General features: G+C 39.3%; 3 protein-coding genes across 4 annotated transcripts; 1 reads left to right on the top strand and 2 right to left on the bottom strand.

Annotated features, from left to right (window-relative positions):
• Window positions 1–897: 897 nt before the first annotated feature.
• LOC116215232 (protein YIPF1 homolog) lies at window positions 898–3849 on the bottom strand. The gene is made up of 6 exons (XM_031550866.1): window positions 3652–3849; window positions 3456–3495; window positions 3048–3128; window positions 2757–2943; window positions 1782–2049; window positions 898–1368 (listed from the first exon to the last, which is right to left on the bottom strand). Exons 1-6 carry the CDS (start codon window positions 3715–3717, stop codon window positions 1162–1164), a joined length of 849 nt encoding a protein of 282 aa, XP_031406726.1. The 5' UTR covers window positions 3718–3849; the 3' UTR covers window positions 898–1161.
• Window positions 3850–8144: 4295 nt separating this feature from the next.
• LOC116214143 (mitochondrial Rho GTPase 1) lies at window positions 8145–14830 on the top strand. Its single transcript, XM_031549463.1, has 15 exons — window positions 8145–8303; window positions 8706–8940; window positions 9163–9295; window positions 9489–9638; window positions 9874–10050; window positions 10325–10579; window positions 11270–11338; window positions 11448–11503; window positions 11821–11902; window positions 12035–12243; window positions 12383–12452; window positions 12537–12649; window positions 13040–13190; window positions 13616–13802; window positions 14454–14830. Exons 2-15 carry the CDS (start codon window positions 8723–8725, stop codon window positions 14525–14527), a joined length of 1944 nt encoding a protein of 647 aa, XP_031405323.1. The 5' UTR covers window positions 8145–8303; window positions 8706–8722; the 3' UTR covers window positions 14528–14830.
• Window positions 14831–17176: 2346 nt separating this feature from the next.
• LOC116212941 (cyclin-U4-1) lies at window positions 17177–18914 on the bottom strand. Of its 2 annotated transcripts, none has more exons than XM_031547703.1 (2): window positions 18300–18914; window positions 17177–17690 (listed from the first exon to the last, which is right to left on the bottom strand). In XM_031547703.1, exons 1-2 carry the CDS (start codon window positions 18731–18733, stop codon window positions 17420–17422), a joined length of 705 nt encoding a protein of 234 aa, XP_031403563.1. In that variant the 5' UTR covers window positions 18734–18914; the 3' UTR covers window positions 17177–17419. The 2 variants fall into 2 exon arrangements, with proteins under 2 accessions (XP_031403563.1, XP_031403565.1); XM_031547705.1 differs by having other exon boundaries at window positions 17177–17681; window positions 18300–18911.
• Window positions 18915–19232: the final 318 nt, after the last annotated feature.

Below are 19232 nucleotides of genomic sequence, written 5' to 3'. Positions count from 1 at the left end.
CGTCTCAGCTCTATTTGGCTTACTGTCTCTTGTTGAGCCAATCGGGAATTGGTATTTCACTCAGCCCATCATTTTCTGTATGTCTCAGCTCTGTTTGGTTTACTGTCTCTTGTTGAGCTGATCAGACATAGGCATCTCACTCATCTCACTCACTCGGCCCAAACTGGTGTTGGCCTCAGGGCAGAACTAGTCTCACTTGGAATGGGCAACAGTCTGTGCCAAGCGGAGTAAGAGTCTGGACTCGTCCCGAATGGTTGGAGTAAGAGTCTGGACTCGTCCCGAACTGGTATTGGCCTCAAGGCGGAACTAGTCTCACTTGGAACAGGTAACCGTCTACTCCAACCGGAGTAAGAGTCTGGACTCATCCCGAACTGGTATTGGCCTCAAGGCGGAACTAGTCTCACTTGGAACGGGTAATCGTCTATGCCAACCGGAGTAAGAGTCTGGACTCATCCCGAACTGGTATTGGCCTCAAGGCAGAACTAGTCTCACTTGGAACGGGTAATCGTCTATGCCAACCGGAGTAAGAGTCTGGACTCATCCTGAACTGGTATTGGCCTCAAGGCTGAACTAGTCTAACTTGGAACGGGAATCGCCTATGCCAACCTCAAGGCTGAACTAGTCTAACTTGGAACGGGAATCGCCTATGCCAACCGGAGTAAGAGTCTCGGCCCAAACGGGTCGATTCTTTATAAGATCGATCTCAATGGGGCAATTTATAGCAGCAGAGGAATGTTTTGATTTTTAGATGACCAAAGGGGCAATTGATAGCGGCAGAGGAATGTTTGGGTTCCGGCAATTGATCGTGCCAGAGGAATGTTTCGGTTTCTGGACCACGGGAGAGTGAATAAGCCAGTTTCTCTAGCACATACAAAACACATCTTGCCTAGAAGAGTATATGAGGAAACAATTTATGCGATCATAAGATTCATAACCAACAAATGTGTAAAGTTGCAGACATGAAGGCATGTTTCTAATACTCTCAACGGCAACATATGTACTCTCAGTGTTTTCCAAAAAGGTACAATTTGACATATTTTATACTGTGGAGCCCCTCGCCTTAACTCGCAAAATAACTATAGCGGGAGGTGAGCAATTTGCTATCATTGAATGCATATGTAAATCTACAATGGCCTATGACTTGGAAGTGCAATCAGGTCTTTATACGGTGACGGTGAATAAGTAAAGTTTTAGCACGACGGATAGAGCAACCTGCAAGAGGAAGATCGCAGCCACAATGAAAAACCATCTCTCACCAGCTGACATGATGTGCGCTCGAAGGTTGAGCGCCACAAACGTCGCGGACATGAACCCAGCAACACCTGCTATCACCCATCTGAAGATTTCCAATGGCACGACAGAGAGGCACTGCATTAAAACAAAAACCAGCGACCGATTAACTAAGTGTTCTTGGGCAGGATCTCCTGCTTCTTATTGTTGATAAAGTGAGCACGTCTGGATATGGAAAAAGAGCGCACATATATAATGTGTTTCATGAAAAATGCAGTCCCATGTTTATGCACCTATGACAGAATCATACCATTCATTATGGCTTCAAATTGAATCAAAAGATGCTATTCAGTTCTCAGGCTACAACATCAATATTTCTCATACAAAATTAATGGACTGCCTTCAGCCATTGTTGACTATTATTAAGTTGGATGAGAGTCGTGTTCTCTTGCTTTCTCAATTGCAAGCCAGGTATAGGAATTTCATCAACTACTTTCCATGTAATGCCAATTGCCAATGCTTAGAGCAGATGCTAGCAAAATCAGACTTACCAATGCCGGAATGAAGACAAACAGAGAGTAGCCATAAAGACAGAACAGCTGGACAAGGCCTGAAGGTGCTGAGAAATACTTGAGGATTACATATAACCCGAGAGGAACAATGGTGACATAACCATAAAAGACCCCGGCAGACCAGGTAACGAGATTTATGTCGTAGTTCCATTCTTGGTTCTTCAGTTCGTGCGCTACATAAGTTACAAAAGTGCCAATTGCAGCAGCCACAAATATAAGGGTAGTGCATATCCAAAATGGTCCATACCTGCATGGAGTTCACAATCAAATCATAAATTTAGCAATGTGATAACTTAGGCACCAATTCACCCAAAAAAAAAAAAGATAACTTAGGCACCAGGGAAGCTATGTCATGGCTACGAGGCAACCGTTCAAAAGCCAAAAAATTATCTGCTAGATAAAGGCCTAACAGTTGACTCAGATATTACAGGGTAAACTAAGATCATTACCATAGAACATGTTAGATAAACAATCTGAGAGAATCAGAAAGTCAAACGTAGTGAGCAGTTGGGATTACAACTGGATTTTACATAATTTTTGGGATTACAACTGGATTCCAGAATAATGCCCTGGGTGCAAGAATAATAATCTGCCAAGATGATGCATGGATAATACCATAAGTGCCCACACAAAATATAAGTTTATGGAATAACAGTGAAGAAAATAGTCGAGCACGTTCAACTCTGTACTCAAAAATCAAACTGAGAAATAAGACTGGCAAAACCATGTGACAGCTTCACCAGAATCCACTATCAAAAGGCCAGATCTAGTGCTACATTGTTCTATAATAAGAAAATTTGCAGTAATCTTTCACTAGTGGACTAGTTACCACACCATCTGAGATATGAAGGTCGTAATAGGACTTAACAATCTCCATTGAAAAAAATCAACAAAGCCCCCAAAACCATAGGGACAATCACCAGGCAATTACAATGCAGAATCAGGAGAACTCACAGATCGGGGTTGCTGGCCGTTTTCTCAGTGAAACTCCCTTTGAATGGAAAGAGTGACTCCTTAATCCTATCTAACACGTCGGAGGTGTCTACATCAAAGTACGGTTTATATGCGTCGACCGTGAAACTTCGAAACCATCCACCCGGCTGAGCTTCATCAGAACCGAGTGACGTTTTTGAAAATGTATCTGCACCAGAAACATAATAATAAGGAAGAGAGTTCCATGGTGCCAGCACTAAAGCATTGTCCAATGAAAAAACTACAGGCCTATGGAATTAGCAATACACATACCATCTGCATCACGAGGAGGGCGTGATCCACCAGAGATCTTCCCCCGAGCTTGAGATGGAGGAAAAGTTTCAAGATTTGAATCTGCAAAAATAACCAACTCACCAACTGAGATAAAGACTCTTTAAACGGAGCTAACATCGATCAGAATAAGATTTGCATCTAGCTATATCCACAAAATGCTAACACTAAAATCAAATCTGAACCACTGCAATTGAGTTCAAAGAGCAGGTTTGAGTGTCACGTCTCATAAATCAACGCCATTGAAATCAAATCGGAGCACAGAACTTCTCATTCTCCGCATCCAATCAGGAACATCACTCATTATCTCAGCATCACCGAAACTTCTCATCATGCAACCATAAACAGGAACCACAAGACGGAACAACACGCATTAAGGTAAAAGCTCACCGGCGAATTTAATGGCGACCTCCCCCGAATCCGTTACCGCCTGCAATAATCAAAACCCGGTCAAACGCGGCGAACAAGATCTAATTCATGCGAAACCACAATCATAACGCACGGATCCCCATTGTAAGAGCGATTGAGCTATCAATGGGGGGCGATCGAGATGGGTGAGCAACAGAGGAGATGAGGAGCTGCTTACGGGAACAGAATCAACAGATCCAGAAACCTTCTGGTTGTCGAGATGCGTATACTTGCCGGCCATCATCCTCGCGCTATCTTCTTCTTCGTCCTCGCCTCGCCTCGCCTGATCTCTCTGCTCTCAGCTCTCTGTCTCTCTCTGTGATCTTCTTTCTGCCCGTAGTTCGCTAATTCGTCAATTTCTTACATCGGCCAAGGAAGATGGTGACGGACGCAAACAAACTTCAGTCGGGTCGGGTCCTCAACCGGACCCGTATAATCGGGTTTTGAGCTTCGGTTTGTTCCGCTTAATGTTTTTCCTGAGAATAACCAAGCCACCCAAGGGGGCGTTTGGTTTGGTTGGATATAAAGTTACGATTTTACCGGGAAAATTTCACATTGCATTTTACAATGTTTGGTTTTGGCTGCAAAACTGTCCATTGTAAATCACTTTCTCTAAGCTAAAAATTTACGGCCGTGATCGGTGAAAAATTTACATTTCAAACACATGATTCTCAACTTACAATAAGATTATAAATCATAATCATCATATCCATATCTATATCTATTTATATATAAGTAAAATTTACTTTTTGTTTTACCGGGTATGAGTAAAATTTACTCTTTTTTTTATATAAGTAAAATTTTACTTGAATAGTAATAAATGCTCTCAAATTAATGCAACTGAAAAATGACAAAAACAAATTTTAAATTTTTGAATACTACTTAAAAATACACGTTTGTAAAATCGATTAACCTTTTACAATAAACTAGTCTCGTAACCGGCACATTGCGCTGGCGTTCGGTTTTATTAAATTGTTTCATCCTATTGAATGAAAATGCACATTTTTTTTTATGGCCAGTCAATCCTAGTGCAAAAGAGTTTTCGAGAAATGTGGTTCTTCATGGACGCCGGACAGGGCCTATTCTAGTAGGTTTTGCAGCCATTTGCTCCATCTTTCATTTGCACGTGAACTGCAAATTAAGGTTAAGCCCAACTTTTTTTTGTTCTTTCTCCAAAGTAATTTGTCTCAATCCCTCATCTACTATTATGTCTTGTTAATTATCAATAATCTATCCACAGTTGCTTCACCTTCTAGCTTTGCTACTTGCCTACCGTAGTAAAAAAAAAGGTACTATCTAAATTCTTGATAAGTTATAAAAAATAACTATATTTTGAAGAAACATAATTAAAAGATGGAAGAGTGCATAGTGAAGGAGGGGGAAAAAAAAGAACTAATAAAACTGTGGCCACAATGATAAAGAAAATCCAGAAATCAGTACAACTTTATTGAACCAAAATCGAGAGATTAAATGAGGATTTACCATTTGTGGATGAGCCACAAAGAGGCGAGGCTTAACATGAGCATGGATTCCACTCTTCTGCTTTATATATTATATATTAATGCTACTAATAAGTATGACAATTATACTTAATCTTTTGAAGCATAAATAATTTAATAAATATATTAAAATATATATAGAATATTCTATATTCCAAAATAATTAGTTAATCATATGTATAAACAAATTTACTAGCACTCTATGCTTATGATTCAACCATATATCTTTTTTTCATCCCATCAAAAAAATAAAATTTATCATTTAAAAATAAGGATTTTGATTGCAATATTTTATAAAAAAATATGCAAAATAAAATTTATATATCTAAAGGTGATGTCTTCAATATATATTTGTATTATATTCAATATGTATTGAGTAAAATACTTTGTCACCTATACATAGGATTTCCAAAAAATAATAGCACATGACTCTAATTCTATGAATGAGGGTCACATAAAATGTAAAAAAATTAATTAATAAAAGTACGAATTTAAAAATATAGTTCGTAAAAGTAATATTTGCAAAACCAAATTTGCATTCTTGCATTTTATATTTGTAGTGAATCTGTATAATATTAACGATTAAATAAATGTGCAATGCAATTAATAAGAGAATTAGTAGCAAACTTGCACTAAACTATTTAAAGTTAGTATAATATAGTAAGTTTGTAATTCAAAATATTCATTTATTGTTGAAAAATTTCATTATGCTAGAAAAATAATTTTTTTAAAAAAAATTATGAATAATTTTGTTAGAACAAACCCATGCAACGTACAGGTTAGAACACTAGTATTATATTATTACTCACATTTCTTGTAATCTAGTATATTTAGCAGATACAACAATCTTACATTTCGGCCTATAATCCAGGGAAAATGATTCCATGATTAAGCTTTTCTTGCAAAACAATTTTTAATTAATCAATTAAAAACTTATTCTAATAAGTGTTTAAAATTTCAGCACTTAAATGAAGTGTTACAATTTTAAGTCCAAACAAACACAAACTTAGTAAAACAAATTCCGAGAATTGATTTTGCCTTGAACAAGCATAAAAGAATCAGCCAGTTCAGGTCATGTTTCATGTAAAACTCAGTTTGCTGAAGAAAGAATATGTATGGATATATAGTCCGATCCAATTCGGTTTGGATCGGGCATATAAAACAATTTGGTGGACCTCTTTATTAAGTTTCCATTGGACAATATAGCCCCATGGAGAATAATAACTAGGGATAGCCATGGAATTGAGATGTCCACGTCCAACACTATGTGGCTCTCATGTAGCTCACTAGCATATTGACATGACATTTAGCTCATTGATCCAACTACAAAGTAAAATGACAGCATATCAACCGGTGGAGGCCTCTGCTCGTCGAGGATCAAAAGATCAATGAAATGGATTCGGGGCAAGAGTGCTCGGATTGAACTGAACCTCGTTTCCCGACTAAGGCCTTGGTCATTGATTCACTAAATGATCGAGAGATTTCAGTTGAAACTCTATCTTCCTCGATGCTAGAAGAGTAGAAGGCCTCTATAACCGTTTAGGTCTTAATTAGTCGCCGTTACTGGGGACTAATTCGATCAGCCCGGTACCCGGAAATTTTGGTCTGGGCCAAGATGGCAATTCTTGATCGAGGAGAGGACCGCGCATGCTTCTTGGAAACTATCCAACATACTCAAGTGAACATCAATTCCGGTCCATGTAACAACACTAAACTATAATTATAAATTCTGATTTTGCTCTTATTATTTTATTCCTGATCACTCCCGTCCTCAACATTTTATTTCATTTCATTTATTTCAATCATTAATTATTTTCTATATATTATTTTCTGAGAATGTCTAAAATGGCCCCTCAATTTAGTTATTGTTGCAAACTCAAGCAAACCATCATTTAAATTCAATCATAACCACTTATGAGGGCGTAATTAAACTACTAAATCTAATAAAAATAATTACAACTCCTCTCAGTATCTTAAATTCGCCACACTTTTACATTTAATAATTGTGCATGAATATCATGCATAATACATGTATGTTGTTCTTATTTCCCTAAAAATTTGGAAATTGCTCAAGACCTTTCAAAGTGAGGACTGCTTCTCAATTTTAGACTTTTAGACGTTTGAATATGAGAAGGAGACTTTTATTTTTAAATCCGAATTTTTCGTTTCTTGCTAAGAAAGAAATTTATTTATATTAATCGACTGACTTGACAGAGGAGATAAAGATCTGATAAGATTCTAATTTCCTATCATCTCTATTGCCCGTTAAAAGGAAAAAAAAAACAATCATCCGTTCAAAAAATTGTGATTAAAAAGCCGATAAGAATGAAATGAAGTCCTTGCACAAAAGATTTAGCATTAATCCAAAATTATATATATGATAAATTATATTTTAAATTAACGTAATTATTAAATCTTAGTATTTCAAATGCGGCCTTATGTTCGATCGGAATGCAAGTACACATTTATTCGTGATGGACTGTACTTGCTATAACTTAAATATATGCATTTCTTTCTTACATCCATAACAAGACTTTTGCAACATTTTCTCGTCATGGCTAAAATAACTTAAAATTGAGAAATATATAAATTAAATGCACATGATTTAAATATATATCACTGCAGGTAGTAAAAAAGGTAAATATAGTTATACGTGGATAATAAAGGAGGTTCCCCAATGTAATTAGCTGATAATTATACGTTCATTTAGTCACTATTCATTTTGAATTTTCTCATAATGTGATATAATTACTTTTAATTTTCATATTGAAACTAGCAGGCCTTGTTTGTTAAGGACAATGAATGGAGCTTCAAGAATTCACTTTTCTTGATATTTTATTGCTTATTCTCTACCAATTAATTGAATTTATTTTTAGTAAATTATATTATTTTGTGGAAATTATCCGAAACCTAAAAATTGATTGCATTATAAACACTAGGAAACAATTTTTTCCCCTAAAATTAGGAAAATCAATTCAACCTAATAACAGGAGAAAAATATTTAGATAATAATATTATAATAATACCAAAAAAATAAAGAAATATAGACAGATCACACGGTCGCGAACCAAGCGGCCCGCCCGCACGAATCACAGCCGTCCCTTTCTTCCCTCATCACAATCAAACCGAATTTTAACTTTTTCATCAGCTCTTCCTGTGAAGAAAAAAATATATAAAAAAAAGGAAATTGTCCATCTCTCGCCTCTTCGTCCTCCTCTTCTACTTCTTCTTCTCCAAGCCTCCACCGCTCCTCCATTCACAGGCCACCGTACCGGCGTTAGGGTTTCGGGTGGCTCCGTCGCGCTCCACCAGCTCCATAGAATCTGCAGAGGTTTTCTTCCTCTTAACTTGTGCAGCACCTTCAATCGCACTGACCTCCGCCGCTTCCCCATTCTTCTTGATCTTCTTTGTTAATTCTTTACTCGATCCGTTATGGCTCCCGGGAACCCATGTTCCTCGTCTGAGCTTCATAACCGTGCGCACCGATGTTCCGTGATTTGGCTTCCGATTGGTTGTTGTTGTGTAGTTCGTTTGCGTTCAGTTCCGAGCGTACTGTTGCTTTCGAATCAGCTTCTATCGCCATGGCATCAGACTGGATTGCATCGTAGTTTCTTCTTTTCTTAACCACATTTACATTCGTCTTGACTGGCTTAAGTACCGTCCTCAACTTCGGGTTTGAGAGCGGAGCTTTGTTTCTGTTTGGGGTTTTCTGATCGAGTGCATTGTTTTGAAGTTCCGTTCGCTGGTTAAATGGCCAAGTCTTCAACCGGGAATGCCGGCCCTGGTGGTAGGACTGGAGTCCGGATTGTGGTCGCGGGTGACCGTGGGACTGGGAAGTCGAGCTTGATCTGTACTGCAGCGACCGAGAATTTCCCCACGAATGTTCCCCCTGTCCTGCCACCGACTCGCTTGCCTGAGGATTTCTATCCGGATCGTGTGCCCATTACAATCATCGACACCTCTTCCAGGTATCTCTTCCACTACTACTCTCCCAGGCATGGAGTTTTCTAAGTTCAGTATGTTATATTAAGTGGCATGGGAGGAAGAGACGGATGGCACATGGTTGATTATTGAAGATACTTTGCTAAACTCAGTGCATGTACCGTCTCGAAGTGGAGATTGGATGGGTTTCTGTTTAAGATAATCACCGGTATATCTATTGACGATCTTGTTTTTATGCACTATATCAGAGTGGAGGACAGTGTTAAGTTGGGGGAGGAACTGAGACGGGCGGATGCAGTTGTGCTCACATATGCATGTGACCAACCTGCAACACTGGAACGATTGAGTGGTTTTTGGCTTCCGGAACTTCGTAGATTGGAGGTTAGTTTGATTCAGTGTTAACTTGAACTTCTGAAGGATTTTTGGCTTCCTACTACAAATCCTCCTCCTGTGCAATTTATCTTCCTTTTTACCCTGTCCTTATCTACTGGCGCATGTGTAGAAGCAAAAGGCTTTGTCTGGTAATTTGTTCGTGAGTCATCATGACAACTCATGTTGCTAATATGATGGGCAGGTGAAGGTACCAGTTATAGTGGTGGGTTGCAAACTAGATTTACGAGATGAACTTCAGCAAATTAGCTTGGAATCGGTGATGTCTCCCATAATGCAGAATTTTCGGGAGATTGAAACTTGCATTGAGTGTTCAGCTGCCAGACAAATTCAGGTTGGTGTGGGGTTTTATTTCCTGCCTCTTTTTATAGTATCAGTTTACAAAATAATGGATGGATTGTTGCCCTTACATTCGTTGTTAACATCTCATTTCTACGATATTCTAGAACTTTTACTTTGTGAAATTCTTTTCAAAGTTAGAAATTCAAAAAGAAAGTTTTTTTTAGCTGTATATCATATCAATCTAGAATACATGGGTAAATAATTCATAGGGACCTTCTCCCGTACAGATTCCTGAGGTTTTCTACTATGCCCAAAAGGCAGTACTTCATCCCACTGGCCCACTGTTCGATCAGGAGTCACAAACTTTGAAGCCTCGTTGTGTCCGAGCTCTGAAGCGGATCTTTATTATTTGCGATCAAGATAAAGACGGCGCGCTCAGTGATGAAGAGTTAAATGCATTTCAGGTTTTGATCTTTTGTCTGCTCTCAAGTAATCTTTGTAGAAGGAACTTGTTCAATATGTGATTTTTTTTTTAAATTTTTTCGTGTGTCTGAAAAAGGATTTTCAGGGACAGATTTTATTGATTCATGACATGACTTTGTTGCTATTTTAGGTTAAAGGATATTGGTGATATACATACTGGTTGTATTCTTGGACAATCTTCAATACTATAGATATTCTATCCGAAGATTAAATTACTTCACTGTTTCGTTTTGATTTAATTCTGAGTGTGACCAGGTCAAATGCTTCAATGCGCCTCTACAGCCATCTGAAATAGTGGGTGTCAAGAGGGTGGTGCAAGAGAAACTACCTCAAGGAGTCAATGAACGTGGGCTTACATTGACAGGTTTCCTGTTTCTCCATGCATTATTCATTGAAAAGGGGCGCCTTGAGACAACATGGACTGTTCTAAGGAAGTTCGGTTATGATAATGATATCAAACTATCTGAAGATCTAATCCCTTCTTCTTCTTATAGACGGGGTCCTGATCAGGTACTATCATATTGCCATCTATAGAGCATGAGTGCAATATTGATAAGGTCCTGTTTACAAGTTGTAGCTATGTATTGTTCACCGTGTAAAATATTTTAGGTAAAGTGAAGAAACCAAACAGTTGGATTTATGTCTCGACACATGCAAGATCCATACTTATTGGGGGCAAAACAAATAAATGACATGACAACCTTGATTAGTGATTATGAACTCAGTCAGATTGGTCATATTGATTGATCTTCTTTGTGCGGATTATGTTCTGACTGAGGTTGCTGTATTTAAAGTCCTTTTTATGTATATCTGATTGCTTTGTTAGGGGCATTTCAGTTTATGAGTATTATATCCTCTCTGATTCATATTAATATGAGTGATGTTAGGATGAAATTCATAAACATACATGTCATTTCCATTGATTCATTTTCTGGATTTTCTGCTCTGCCCCTAAAAGCCATAGATTATTAGATCTGGATTTTATAATACGGAAACCTTGGATTCAAACTAGTTTTTGGTCGCATCTGTAGCTTCTTGCTTATTTATTATGAAGCTGCAATCCCTTTTGATCCTTGCTTGTGGGTGCACATGGATATAGTTGTGAACAATATGATTTTCTGTTGTTCGTCTTGATTGCACTTCTATCATATGATGCTTAAAGTTATAGCAGTAACTTAATTGCAGTTATGATTTGTGCAGAGTGTGGAGCTGACAAATGATGCCATCGATTTTCTCAAGGGGATCTTTGAGTTATTTGATGGTGACAATGTATGTTTACTATTCCACTCTTTAATATTCTGGCCCTCTACCTGAAACTCCTTCCATTGGTTACTGAATATTCATCAGATTCTGACTTTACACTGTTGCTTATAACTAGGATGGGGCTCTGAGACCCCAGGAAATTGAGGATATTTTCTCCACTGCGCCTGAATGGTAACTTTGCTGCCGCGCTTCTCGTGCTTCTTATATGTGCCACTTTACTCAGTGTTCATAGCTGGTTCTTTATATCTTTGTTGGTGCCCTACACTGGTAATCATGAGGGAGATGCTCTTTTGTGATGAATATAGTTTGATGATGATGATGATGATGATGATGTGTCATTATGCATTAAAATGGATGCATATGAATATATAGTTAATTTCAAAGAATAAGTTATTACACGAAGCTTTTAGTTTGCTTTTTCTCTTTTCTTCTTTTAATTTCTCTTTGAAAGTAAATATCCTTTGATTCTGTTCTGCTCCTAACTCCAGCCCCTGGAATGAAGCGCCATATAAAGATGCTGCAGAAAAGACTGCCCTGGGAGGACTATCGCTTGATGAGTTCTTGTCTTTGGTATGGGGATATTGTTTTTTGCTGTAACTTCTTTTGTTAACCTGAAAATCTCAGAAGCTAGAATGCCTTTGTTTCAGTTTTTGTTCTCTCCAGCTTCTGTGCATTGTGACTTTTGTAATGTTATCCATGCAGTGGGCCCTTATGACATTGTTGGAACCCGCTCGGACCCTTGCGAATCTTGTATACCTTGGATATGTTGATATACCTGGTGCTGTACACGTGACTAAGTCAAGACGCCATAATCGCAAGAAGCAACAAACTGATAGAAATGTTTTCCAGTGTTTGGTTTTTGGGCCTAAAAAAGCTGGAAAATCTGCACTATTGAACTCTTTTCTGGGAAGGTATTTTGTTTTCTTAATTCTTTGTGAATCCATGCAATGTAGTTTTCTCTATTTGCCAAATGGACCGCTTCCTCCAACTGCTAATATCTACCTTGTATATTTTGATTTTGATTATATCCTTTTTTTCAAATGGATGCAGGCCCTTTTCTGATACTTACAGTTCGACGACTGATGAGCGGTATGCTGTGAATGTCGTTGAACAACCTATGGTAAATTCATTTTCTTTTTGCTCCATGCTATCTTTTGCATATTTTATGTGACCATACTTCATAGATTGATACTTATATGTCCAGGGAAACAAGAAAACACTGGTGTTGCGAGAAATTCCAGAAGATAAAGCCAGAAGGTTGCTCTCCAGTAGGGAGTCACTGGCTGCCTGTGACATTGCAATTTTTTTGCATGATAGGTAAGCAGCGACCTCCATTGTTTCTTTTAGGGCTCTCAGGCTTCATATATGTTTTTACAGGAATGTTTTGTATGGTTGCTTTTGTTTTCCATTGATGTAAACCCACAAAAGTGAGATTAATTGCGTGCTGGGTTTGGTTTTGTATTTGATGGCCATTCATAGTCCTCATTTATGTTCTCAGAAGAGCCAGTGCTGGAAGGCTTGAAATCCTTAAAACTTTGCGTCATTCGCTTGATTAGATGGATACTACGCTTACATGTTAATTTCAGGTTAAAATACATATGAAGCACAACCCTTTTGGGCCTGATCAGAATTTATAAAACCCACTGTGTGTTCGAAATTCTTTTTCCCCTCTAGTTTTATGCTGTGATTTCGCCTCTGCTGTTACAGTTCTGATGAATCTTCATGGAAGAGGGCTACTGAGTTACTTGTAGAAGTTGCAAGTCATGGCGAGATTACTGGTTTTGAAGTGCCTTGCCTCATAATTGCAGCTAAAGACGATCTAGATCCTTTCCCAATGGCCATACAAGACTCTACCCGGGTATCATTTTGCCTAGTACCTTCGTTACCTAAATATCTAAAAAGAAATTGTTGAAATAGTTATCAGGTATACACAGCAATCACTTCTGTTGGTGTTAAGGACATGGAGGATGGGGGTTGGAGTTTACCATCCCTGTGTTTCTAATACTTGCATGGTGTTTCATCTGCCAATTCTTGTGCTCTGGGCTGCCTGAGTTGCTCATCCTGTGTAATAACAGAAACAGTTTTTTGGAACAGATGTGAACATTTGCTGTGCCTCATTTCAAAGAGAAAAACAAAAAAGAAAAAAATAAAAGAAAAACCTCAGGTTGTTAGTGGAGTTTCTTCCGGAGCCTTGGCCATTGCTCATATTGTAGTTTCATTTACTTTAAGAATATGACTTTTGATGAGGCTGACGTATCTTTTTGGCAATTTTTGCCTTTGTAGGTCAGTCAGGACATGGGAATAGAGGCTCCCATACCCATAAGTACGAGGTTGGGTGACTTTAACAATGTATTCCGTAGAATTGTTAGTGCAGCAGAGCATCCTCATTTGAGTATCCCGGAAACTGAGACTGGGAGAAGCCGTAAACAATACCACAGGCTTGTCAATCGATCTCTTATGTTTGTTTCAGGTACACTGATCATCTCTGCATAACTGACGTCTTTTGAAACTCAATAGGAGATGCTGTCTTTTTCTTGTGACCGCTGTCCATCTTATTTTCGGGACTTTATGCAAAATCTACACACAAGGTTGACTGTTGGTAAACAAATTTGCTTGGGAAAGTGCAGTATGATATATTTAGCTACTGAATCAGACTCATGCCATGTCTATAAATGGTGGGATTCTCGTAACTTTTTTGGTCTAGTAAGAGTACACAGTCTACTCCAAAATTCATCTGAGAGGTCCCTTTGGTTCTCAAAACCGGGGAAATTTCCCCTTTTTCCAGTACTCTCTTTTTCCCCCTAATTCAGGAGGGACAGCCAAAAGTATTTTGTATCTTACTGAACAAGACATGTTGGACTATAAAATCTTGTGAAGTACAAAGTGGTGCATTTTCTATAAAGATCGAGCAATGAAGGATTGGGGCTAATGTTTCCTGAAATCAATACCAGACACTGTCAAATGTAGGACTGTCCTGGGGTATTAGTTAGGATCAGGAACCATATTGAACTTGAACTTTTGCGTAAGTTTAGATACATTTTCGTCAAATATCATAGTTTTGACGCTCTCATTTACTTTGCAATGATATGACGCATTACGATTCTTCTTTTAACCATGGCAGTTGGGGCTGCTGTAGCCATTGTTGGATTGGCAGCTTACCGTGTCTATGCTGCTCGGAAGAACTCCTCGAGCTGAGAGCATCGAGTGCCTCCTTGCCGTTGGAGTAGTTAGCTGTGATAAGGGCCAGGTGGTTCCCGTCTTCGAAGCATGTCTCTTGCCCTATATAGTTGGGCTCCCCGATATAAGTGACTCTTGAAAGTTATGCACTTATTCCTGTCAACCAATCTTTTGATTTTACTTTTTCGGCGTCTTTTTTATCTGCAGTTAGATTTCAGTAGGATGTTAGATGGGGTTGGAGTTAAATGTCACCTCGGGAAAGTGGAACGAGTTGGTGTTGTGCAGGACTTTGTGCAATAAAAGAAAATTTTGTTAGATTTTTTCGCATCTTCCAGTGCATGTTGATTCGACTTTGTGTGGTGTTCTCCCCTTTTTCCTTGGATTCCCTCGTGCGCTAGTCAGAAAACTCCGACATGCCACTCTTGTCGTAGTTTTCTTTCAGTGATATGTGGCAAACTCTCCTCGGTGAGAGAGTGCTCCGAGATGGATGTGCAACTGCTGAACCTTGGAATAGTTGGTTCATATCTTGCCTCTTTTAGCATGTCTGCTTTCTCCAATTCTGCTGGCCTTAATTGACCGACTGATCTCGGGTAATGTCACGCCCCTTCCTTCTCCATTTTCTTATAATACTCGTAGAAACCTTCTGTGAATACATGGAGTCTCAGAAATCGATTCCGAACAAGATATCGTTTTGCAATTTGTTCATCTTGTTCCATGGTTACTTGACAACATTAAGTTGAAATGGCAGGATAGACGAAATGTCAGGATAGATTGCCTATATTAAGCGTGTGTTTGTTTCAGCTTGACTAACGGATTACTAACAATGATCTTAGACCTTTGGACAAACTTTTTAGTCGATCGGGCTGAGCTCGAGTACACGATCACTCAGCCCACTGAATGTCACGAGCTTGATTGAAGGTTTATCTGCATTATTAGTTTTTATGTCATAGACATTCCAAATCGAATATACTTGGCTTCTCGAGTCCTTTAAGTCCTCTGCCAGACTCAAAGTTGGGTCCAGTTATGATTCCTGTCTGTTGAGTTTGAGCTCGACTTCATTTATTCGTGATTCATTGCTAGAAATACGACTTCCAATTGAGCTCGAGCTTGGGGAATAGAATTCCATCTAGCTCAAGCCCATTGAGTTCAGACCGAGCGGGCGATGCGACCTTCTGCCCCACCGCCCAGCCTGCAACCCTCTCAAACACATAGCACTCACAAGAAATCCGTAAATTTAGCATCCGCTATATCTCTCGGGATCGGAACCCCGGAAACATTAAGTTGGGTAAATTGAGATCAGAAGCCAGTGAACGCTGAAAGTATATTGAGAGCGTAATGAATGCGTTAAGTACTGCCAGATGCTCGCCGTAGATAATGGTGATGCCTTATGCTTATTCTGAATGGACCATTTGAGTAACGAGAGGGACACCCATTCCGTCAGAGGATATCGGACTCTACATATCCTCTAGAGCATCACAGCAACCACATGACGGGCTGATATTCTCGAGCATTTAGGAATCAACTAGATTACAAGTCGAGAAATTTAGCCCCCTTGTAATTTTTATAAATCAGTAATTGTTTTTCAACAATTTTGTTTCGATAAATCATTCCATAAGAAGCATGGTTCTAAATTAAGCCTTTACATTGGATTTTTTTTGGAAAACAATCAAGTCATCTTCATTCCATCTGATACTGCAGAGAAAACAAAGCATTGGGTTTTTATATATCATTTAAAGTTTCCACCTTAAGAACTCATCATCCAATGATGCAGCTAGCAGAGCTCGGCAAAGGCGAATTCTGATTTGGTCTGTACACCGTTATATTTGCCGTTTGCCTCCAAACCCGCTAGAAGTTGGCATGAATTCTCTTGGTTGTCAGAGATTTCGTTTCTTTCACAGGTCTGATTTCAAAGGGAGAAAGCTTTTGCCTGAGTTCAGGTGATTCTTTATCTTCTATTCTCTTAATCCAGGGACGCGAGATTCTCAGCCTCCTAATGAACTGGAGTGGCTAACTCAAGTATTCCAGCGAAGGATATTCCACTAAGAACTTCTCGATCCATTAGTCGGTTTTCCTGGTGCTTGCGAAGCTTAAGCACTTTAGGTAGGGTATGATCCCCAATGACCACCATTTCGCAGTTGCGTCATCCTTTTGGTGTCAAGTAGTAGCCATAGTACAAAAAGGTTCTGAGACGAGGCGCTTCCATTTAACTGACTTAAGTCTCTTTAGATGCATCAGCATCTACCTTCCTGATACTGCGCGCTGAGGCCAGAAATGGTGACTTTGATAAGGGGCCTGCAGTAATGGAGATGCTCAAGCAATGCGCAGGCACTGGAGTCTCCTGGAAATCCTGATATCCTAGGCAGCATCATGTACGTGGAGTGAACGAGAAGAGAATCAAGATTTACCTGTATCTCATTTATAATATTCCTGCCCAATGGAAGAGGCAGGCAAGCCAAACCTCTTCATACCATGGTCATATTTTCGTCGGGTAAGGATTTTCCCTGCTCCGATTGCTCGAAGAAGATAGAGGGGTCACAGCTGTTAGTGTTCCCAACTCTTCAGTTCTTTTGATCTATATAGATTTAGTGAGAACTACTCGGTATCTTCAATTTGTTTTCAGTAGGATGATGGATCTGGACGGACCTGAGGGTTACCTTGGACAAAAACTACAAGTAGGAGGTGGTGGTGTGCATGACTTTGTGCAATGAAAGTAATTTTGTTGCATACATTGAACTACAGATTGTAGTCATTTTGCATCTGCAAGCTCCTATTCGTATCCTTTAGTTCTCTATTGAGCTGTGTACATTCTATGTTCACTCGAGTTTTCTTCAACTTCGAGATTGGCAATATAAGAAATTGGTGAATAGCTTTATCCTGAGGTAGTAGCTCACAGTGATGGCAGATAAACATTCAAATGGCTCTGCAACCGAGCCCTGCAATAGCAGGTCCGCTTTTCACTTGTTTATCAGGCCTGCTGTCACCGACTTTGCACGCCTTAATCCAACGGGTGGCCGAATAGGCTTCTTTCTCCAGTTGCTTAGAGTACTTTACGAAAACGTCTACAGGCACATGGAGCCTGAAATCGATGCTGAACAGGAAGTTCATTTCAAGTTCGTTCATCTCTTCCATGCTTATTCCTCCCACCTTCGCATAGTGAGCATTGTTATGGCTCCTGCAGAAACTTCATGATACGAATTAATTCGCGAAAAGATTGTACATTCAAATGGTAGAATTGATTTTGATCATTGGAATATTTTAGGCCAAGTCCGCAGAAACACGGGAAAAAGAACAAATCCAAGGAACATGCTTCAATTTATAAGAGAAATATCTGGCCACTTTTAAGTTACTTGAGCTCGAATCAACCATCTATACTATGATTTAGTACTTTTTTGAGCTCCAGTCATGTTCTCTAGTCGATTAAGAAGAGCTGGAGCTCAATAATATATACTTGGATCCACGGGTGTCATGAGGTCAAGATCGTCCTGAATTCTTCTTTGGATTAAATATGACGAATCTAGCCTGCTTCAATAGGATATCGTGCTAGACTCGAATTCTAGTCGAGTTGAGATCCCATCTCAAGCTTGAGCTCGACTAGAATGTTCCGGGATTCATCAGAGAAATGTAGTCAAACACAAGTCTGTTGGGAATGAGTACTTTACCTAGATCGAGCCTGTCGAGCTTAATCCTACTGCTGCTAATTTACTCGAAGTTTATTACACGCTTGGGCGAGCGTGCCATAGCAATACCGACTCTCCTCCTTCCTATCAGAGATTTCGGATGAGGAACTTACACATCGTCCATGAATTTAGCAGCCACCATGACGCTCGTGATCAGAAGCCGATGAATGTTAAGCGAGGTAAGGCGAGAGCGTGTTCGTGCGGTGAACCTGTCAATATATATCTGTGCAGCAACAAAGCACGACGGGCTGCAGGGAGCGTACTTGAAGATGCGTTCCAGGTACTGCCTGATGCTCAGGCCAGGCGGTCTTGAACTGTGGAAGACGGTGACGCCATCCTTTTTCCTCCTCGATGCCTCGAGCGATCTCTCGTTCCTCTGAATGGACAGCTCGAGCACGGAAGAGAGGTAGGCAATGACCCTTGGAGTGCTTCCAGGAACTTCAGGGTCGGTTTTGTCCAACCCCAGGTGGAGAATCGTGTTGAGAGGCAAGCGGGTGCCGTCAGACATCGAATCTTCCAGGGCCTTAGGAGATGTCTGGTGAGACATGATTGATATGAAGAACAAGAAGGTGAGAAGGCTAGAGAAAGTTTCTTCTCAGACACTAACAACAGATGTTACTGCAGAGGTTTCTACGACTTTCCTTTGGCCAAAATATTACAAAAGCTCTGATGATAAGTTCGTTATTCCTTTCTTTGTATTGGAGAAAAGACATCACGTTCGTCATGCGCCCCAGAATTTTCGAAATTGGTATATATTTTTGGTAGCAGATGCTTAGTATATTGGTTCTGATTCCTAGTTATCATTGGAGAGATAAGATAAAAAGCTAATTCTATCTTCTTCTTTCTTTCTACATAATTCCACGACATGTAACAACTAGTCGGATTGGTTTAAGCGATTCAGCACTTGTTCCCATTAAATGAGATATGACATTTGAGCCTTGTAAATAAGAAAAATTCTTGATTAGAAGAATTTTATAATAATCGGATCCCTTTAACTTTCAAATATCATGCTACATAAAATAAAAATAAAAAATCCACTACATGTA

The sequence above is a fragment of the Punica granatum genome, chromosome 7, assembly GCF_007655135.1.
Source record: "Punica granatum isolate Tunisia-2019 chromosome 7, ASM765513v2, whole genome shotgun sequence".
In the NCBI taxonomy this organism is placed as follows: Eukaryota; Viridiplantae; Streptophyta; class Magnoliopsida; order Myrtales; family Lythraceae; genus Punica; species Punica granatum.
Note: the sequence above shows the minus strand (reverse complement) of the source record. Positions and strands in the feature narration are given on the sequence as shown.

Coding starts and splice junctions, on each gene's coding strand:
- LOC116215232 (XM_031550866.1), bottom strand. CDS start 3,717: ATGATGGCCGGCAAGTATACGCATCTCGACAACCAGAAGGTTTCTGGA. Junction 3,496..3,651: donor GATCTGTTGATTCTGTTCCC/GTAAGCAGCTCC, acceptor TGATTATTGCAG/GCGGTAACGGATTCGGGGGA. Junction 3,129..3,455: donor GGTCGCCATTAAATTCGCCG/GTGAGCTTTTAC, acceptor TTATTTTTGCAG/ATTCAAATCTTGAAACTTTT.
- LOC116214143 (XM_031549463.1), top strand. CDS start 8,723: ATGGCCAAGTCTTCAACCGGGAATGCCGGCCCTGGTGGTAGGACTGGA. Junction 9,296..9,488: donor CGGAACTTCGTAGATTGGAG/GTTAGTTTGATT, acceptor TATGATGGGCAG/GTGAAGGTACCAGTTATAGT. Junction 13,191..13,615: donor CCATACAAGACTCTACCCGG/GTATCATTTTGC, acceptor TTGCCTTTGTAG/GTCAGTCAGGACATGGGAAT.
- LOC116212941 (XM_031547703.1), bottom strand. CDS start 18,733: ATGTCTCACCAGACATCTCCTAAGGCCCTGGAAGATTCGATGTCTGAC. Junction 17,691..18,299: donor GCTAAATTCATGGACGATGT/GTAAGTTCCTCA, acceptor CGTATCATGAAG/TTTCTGCAGGAGCCATAACA.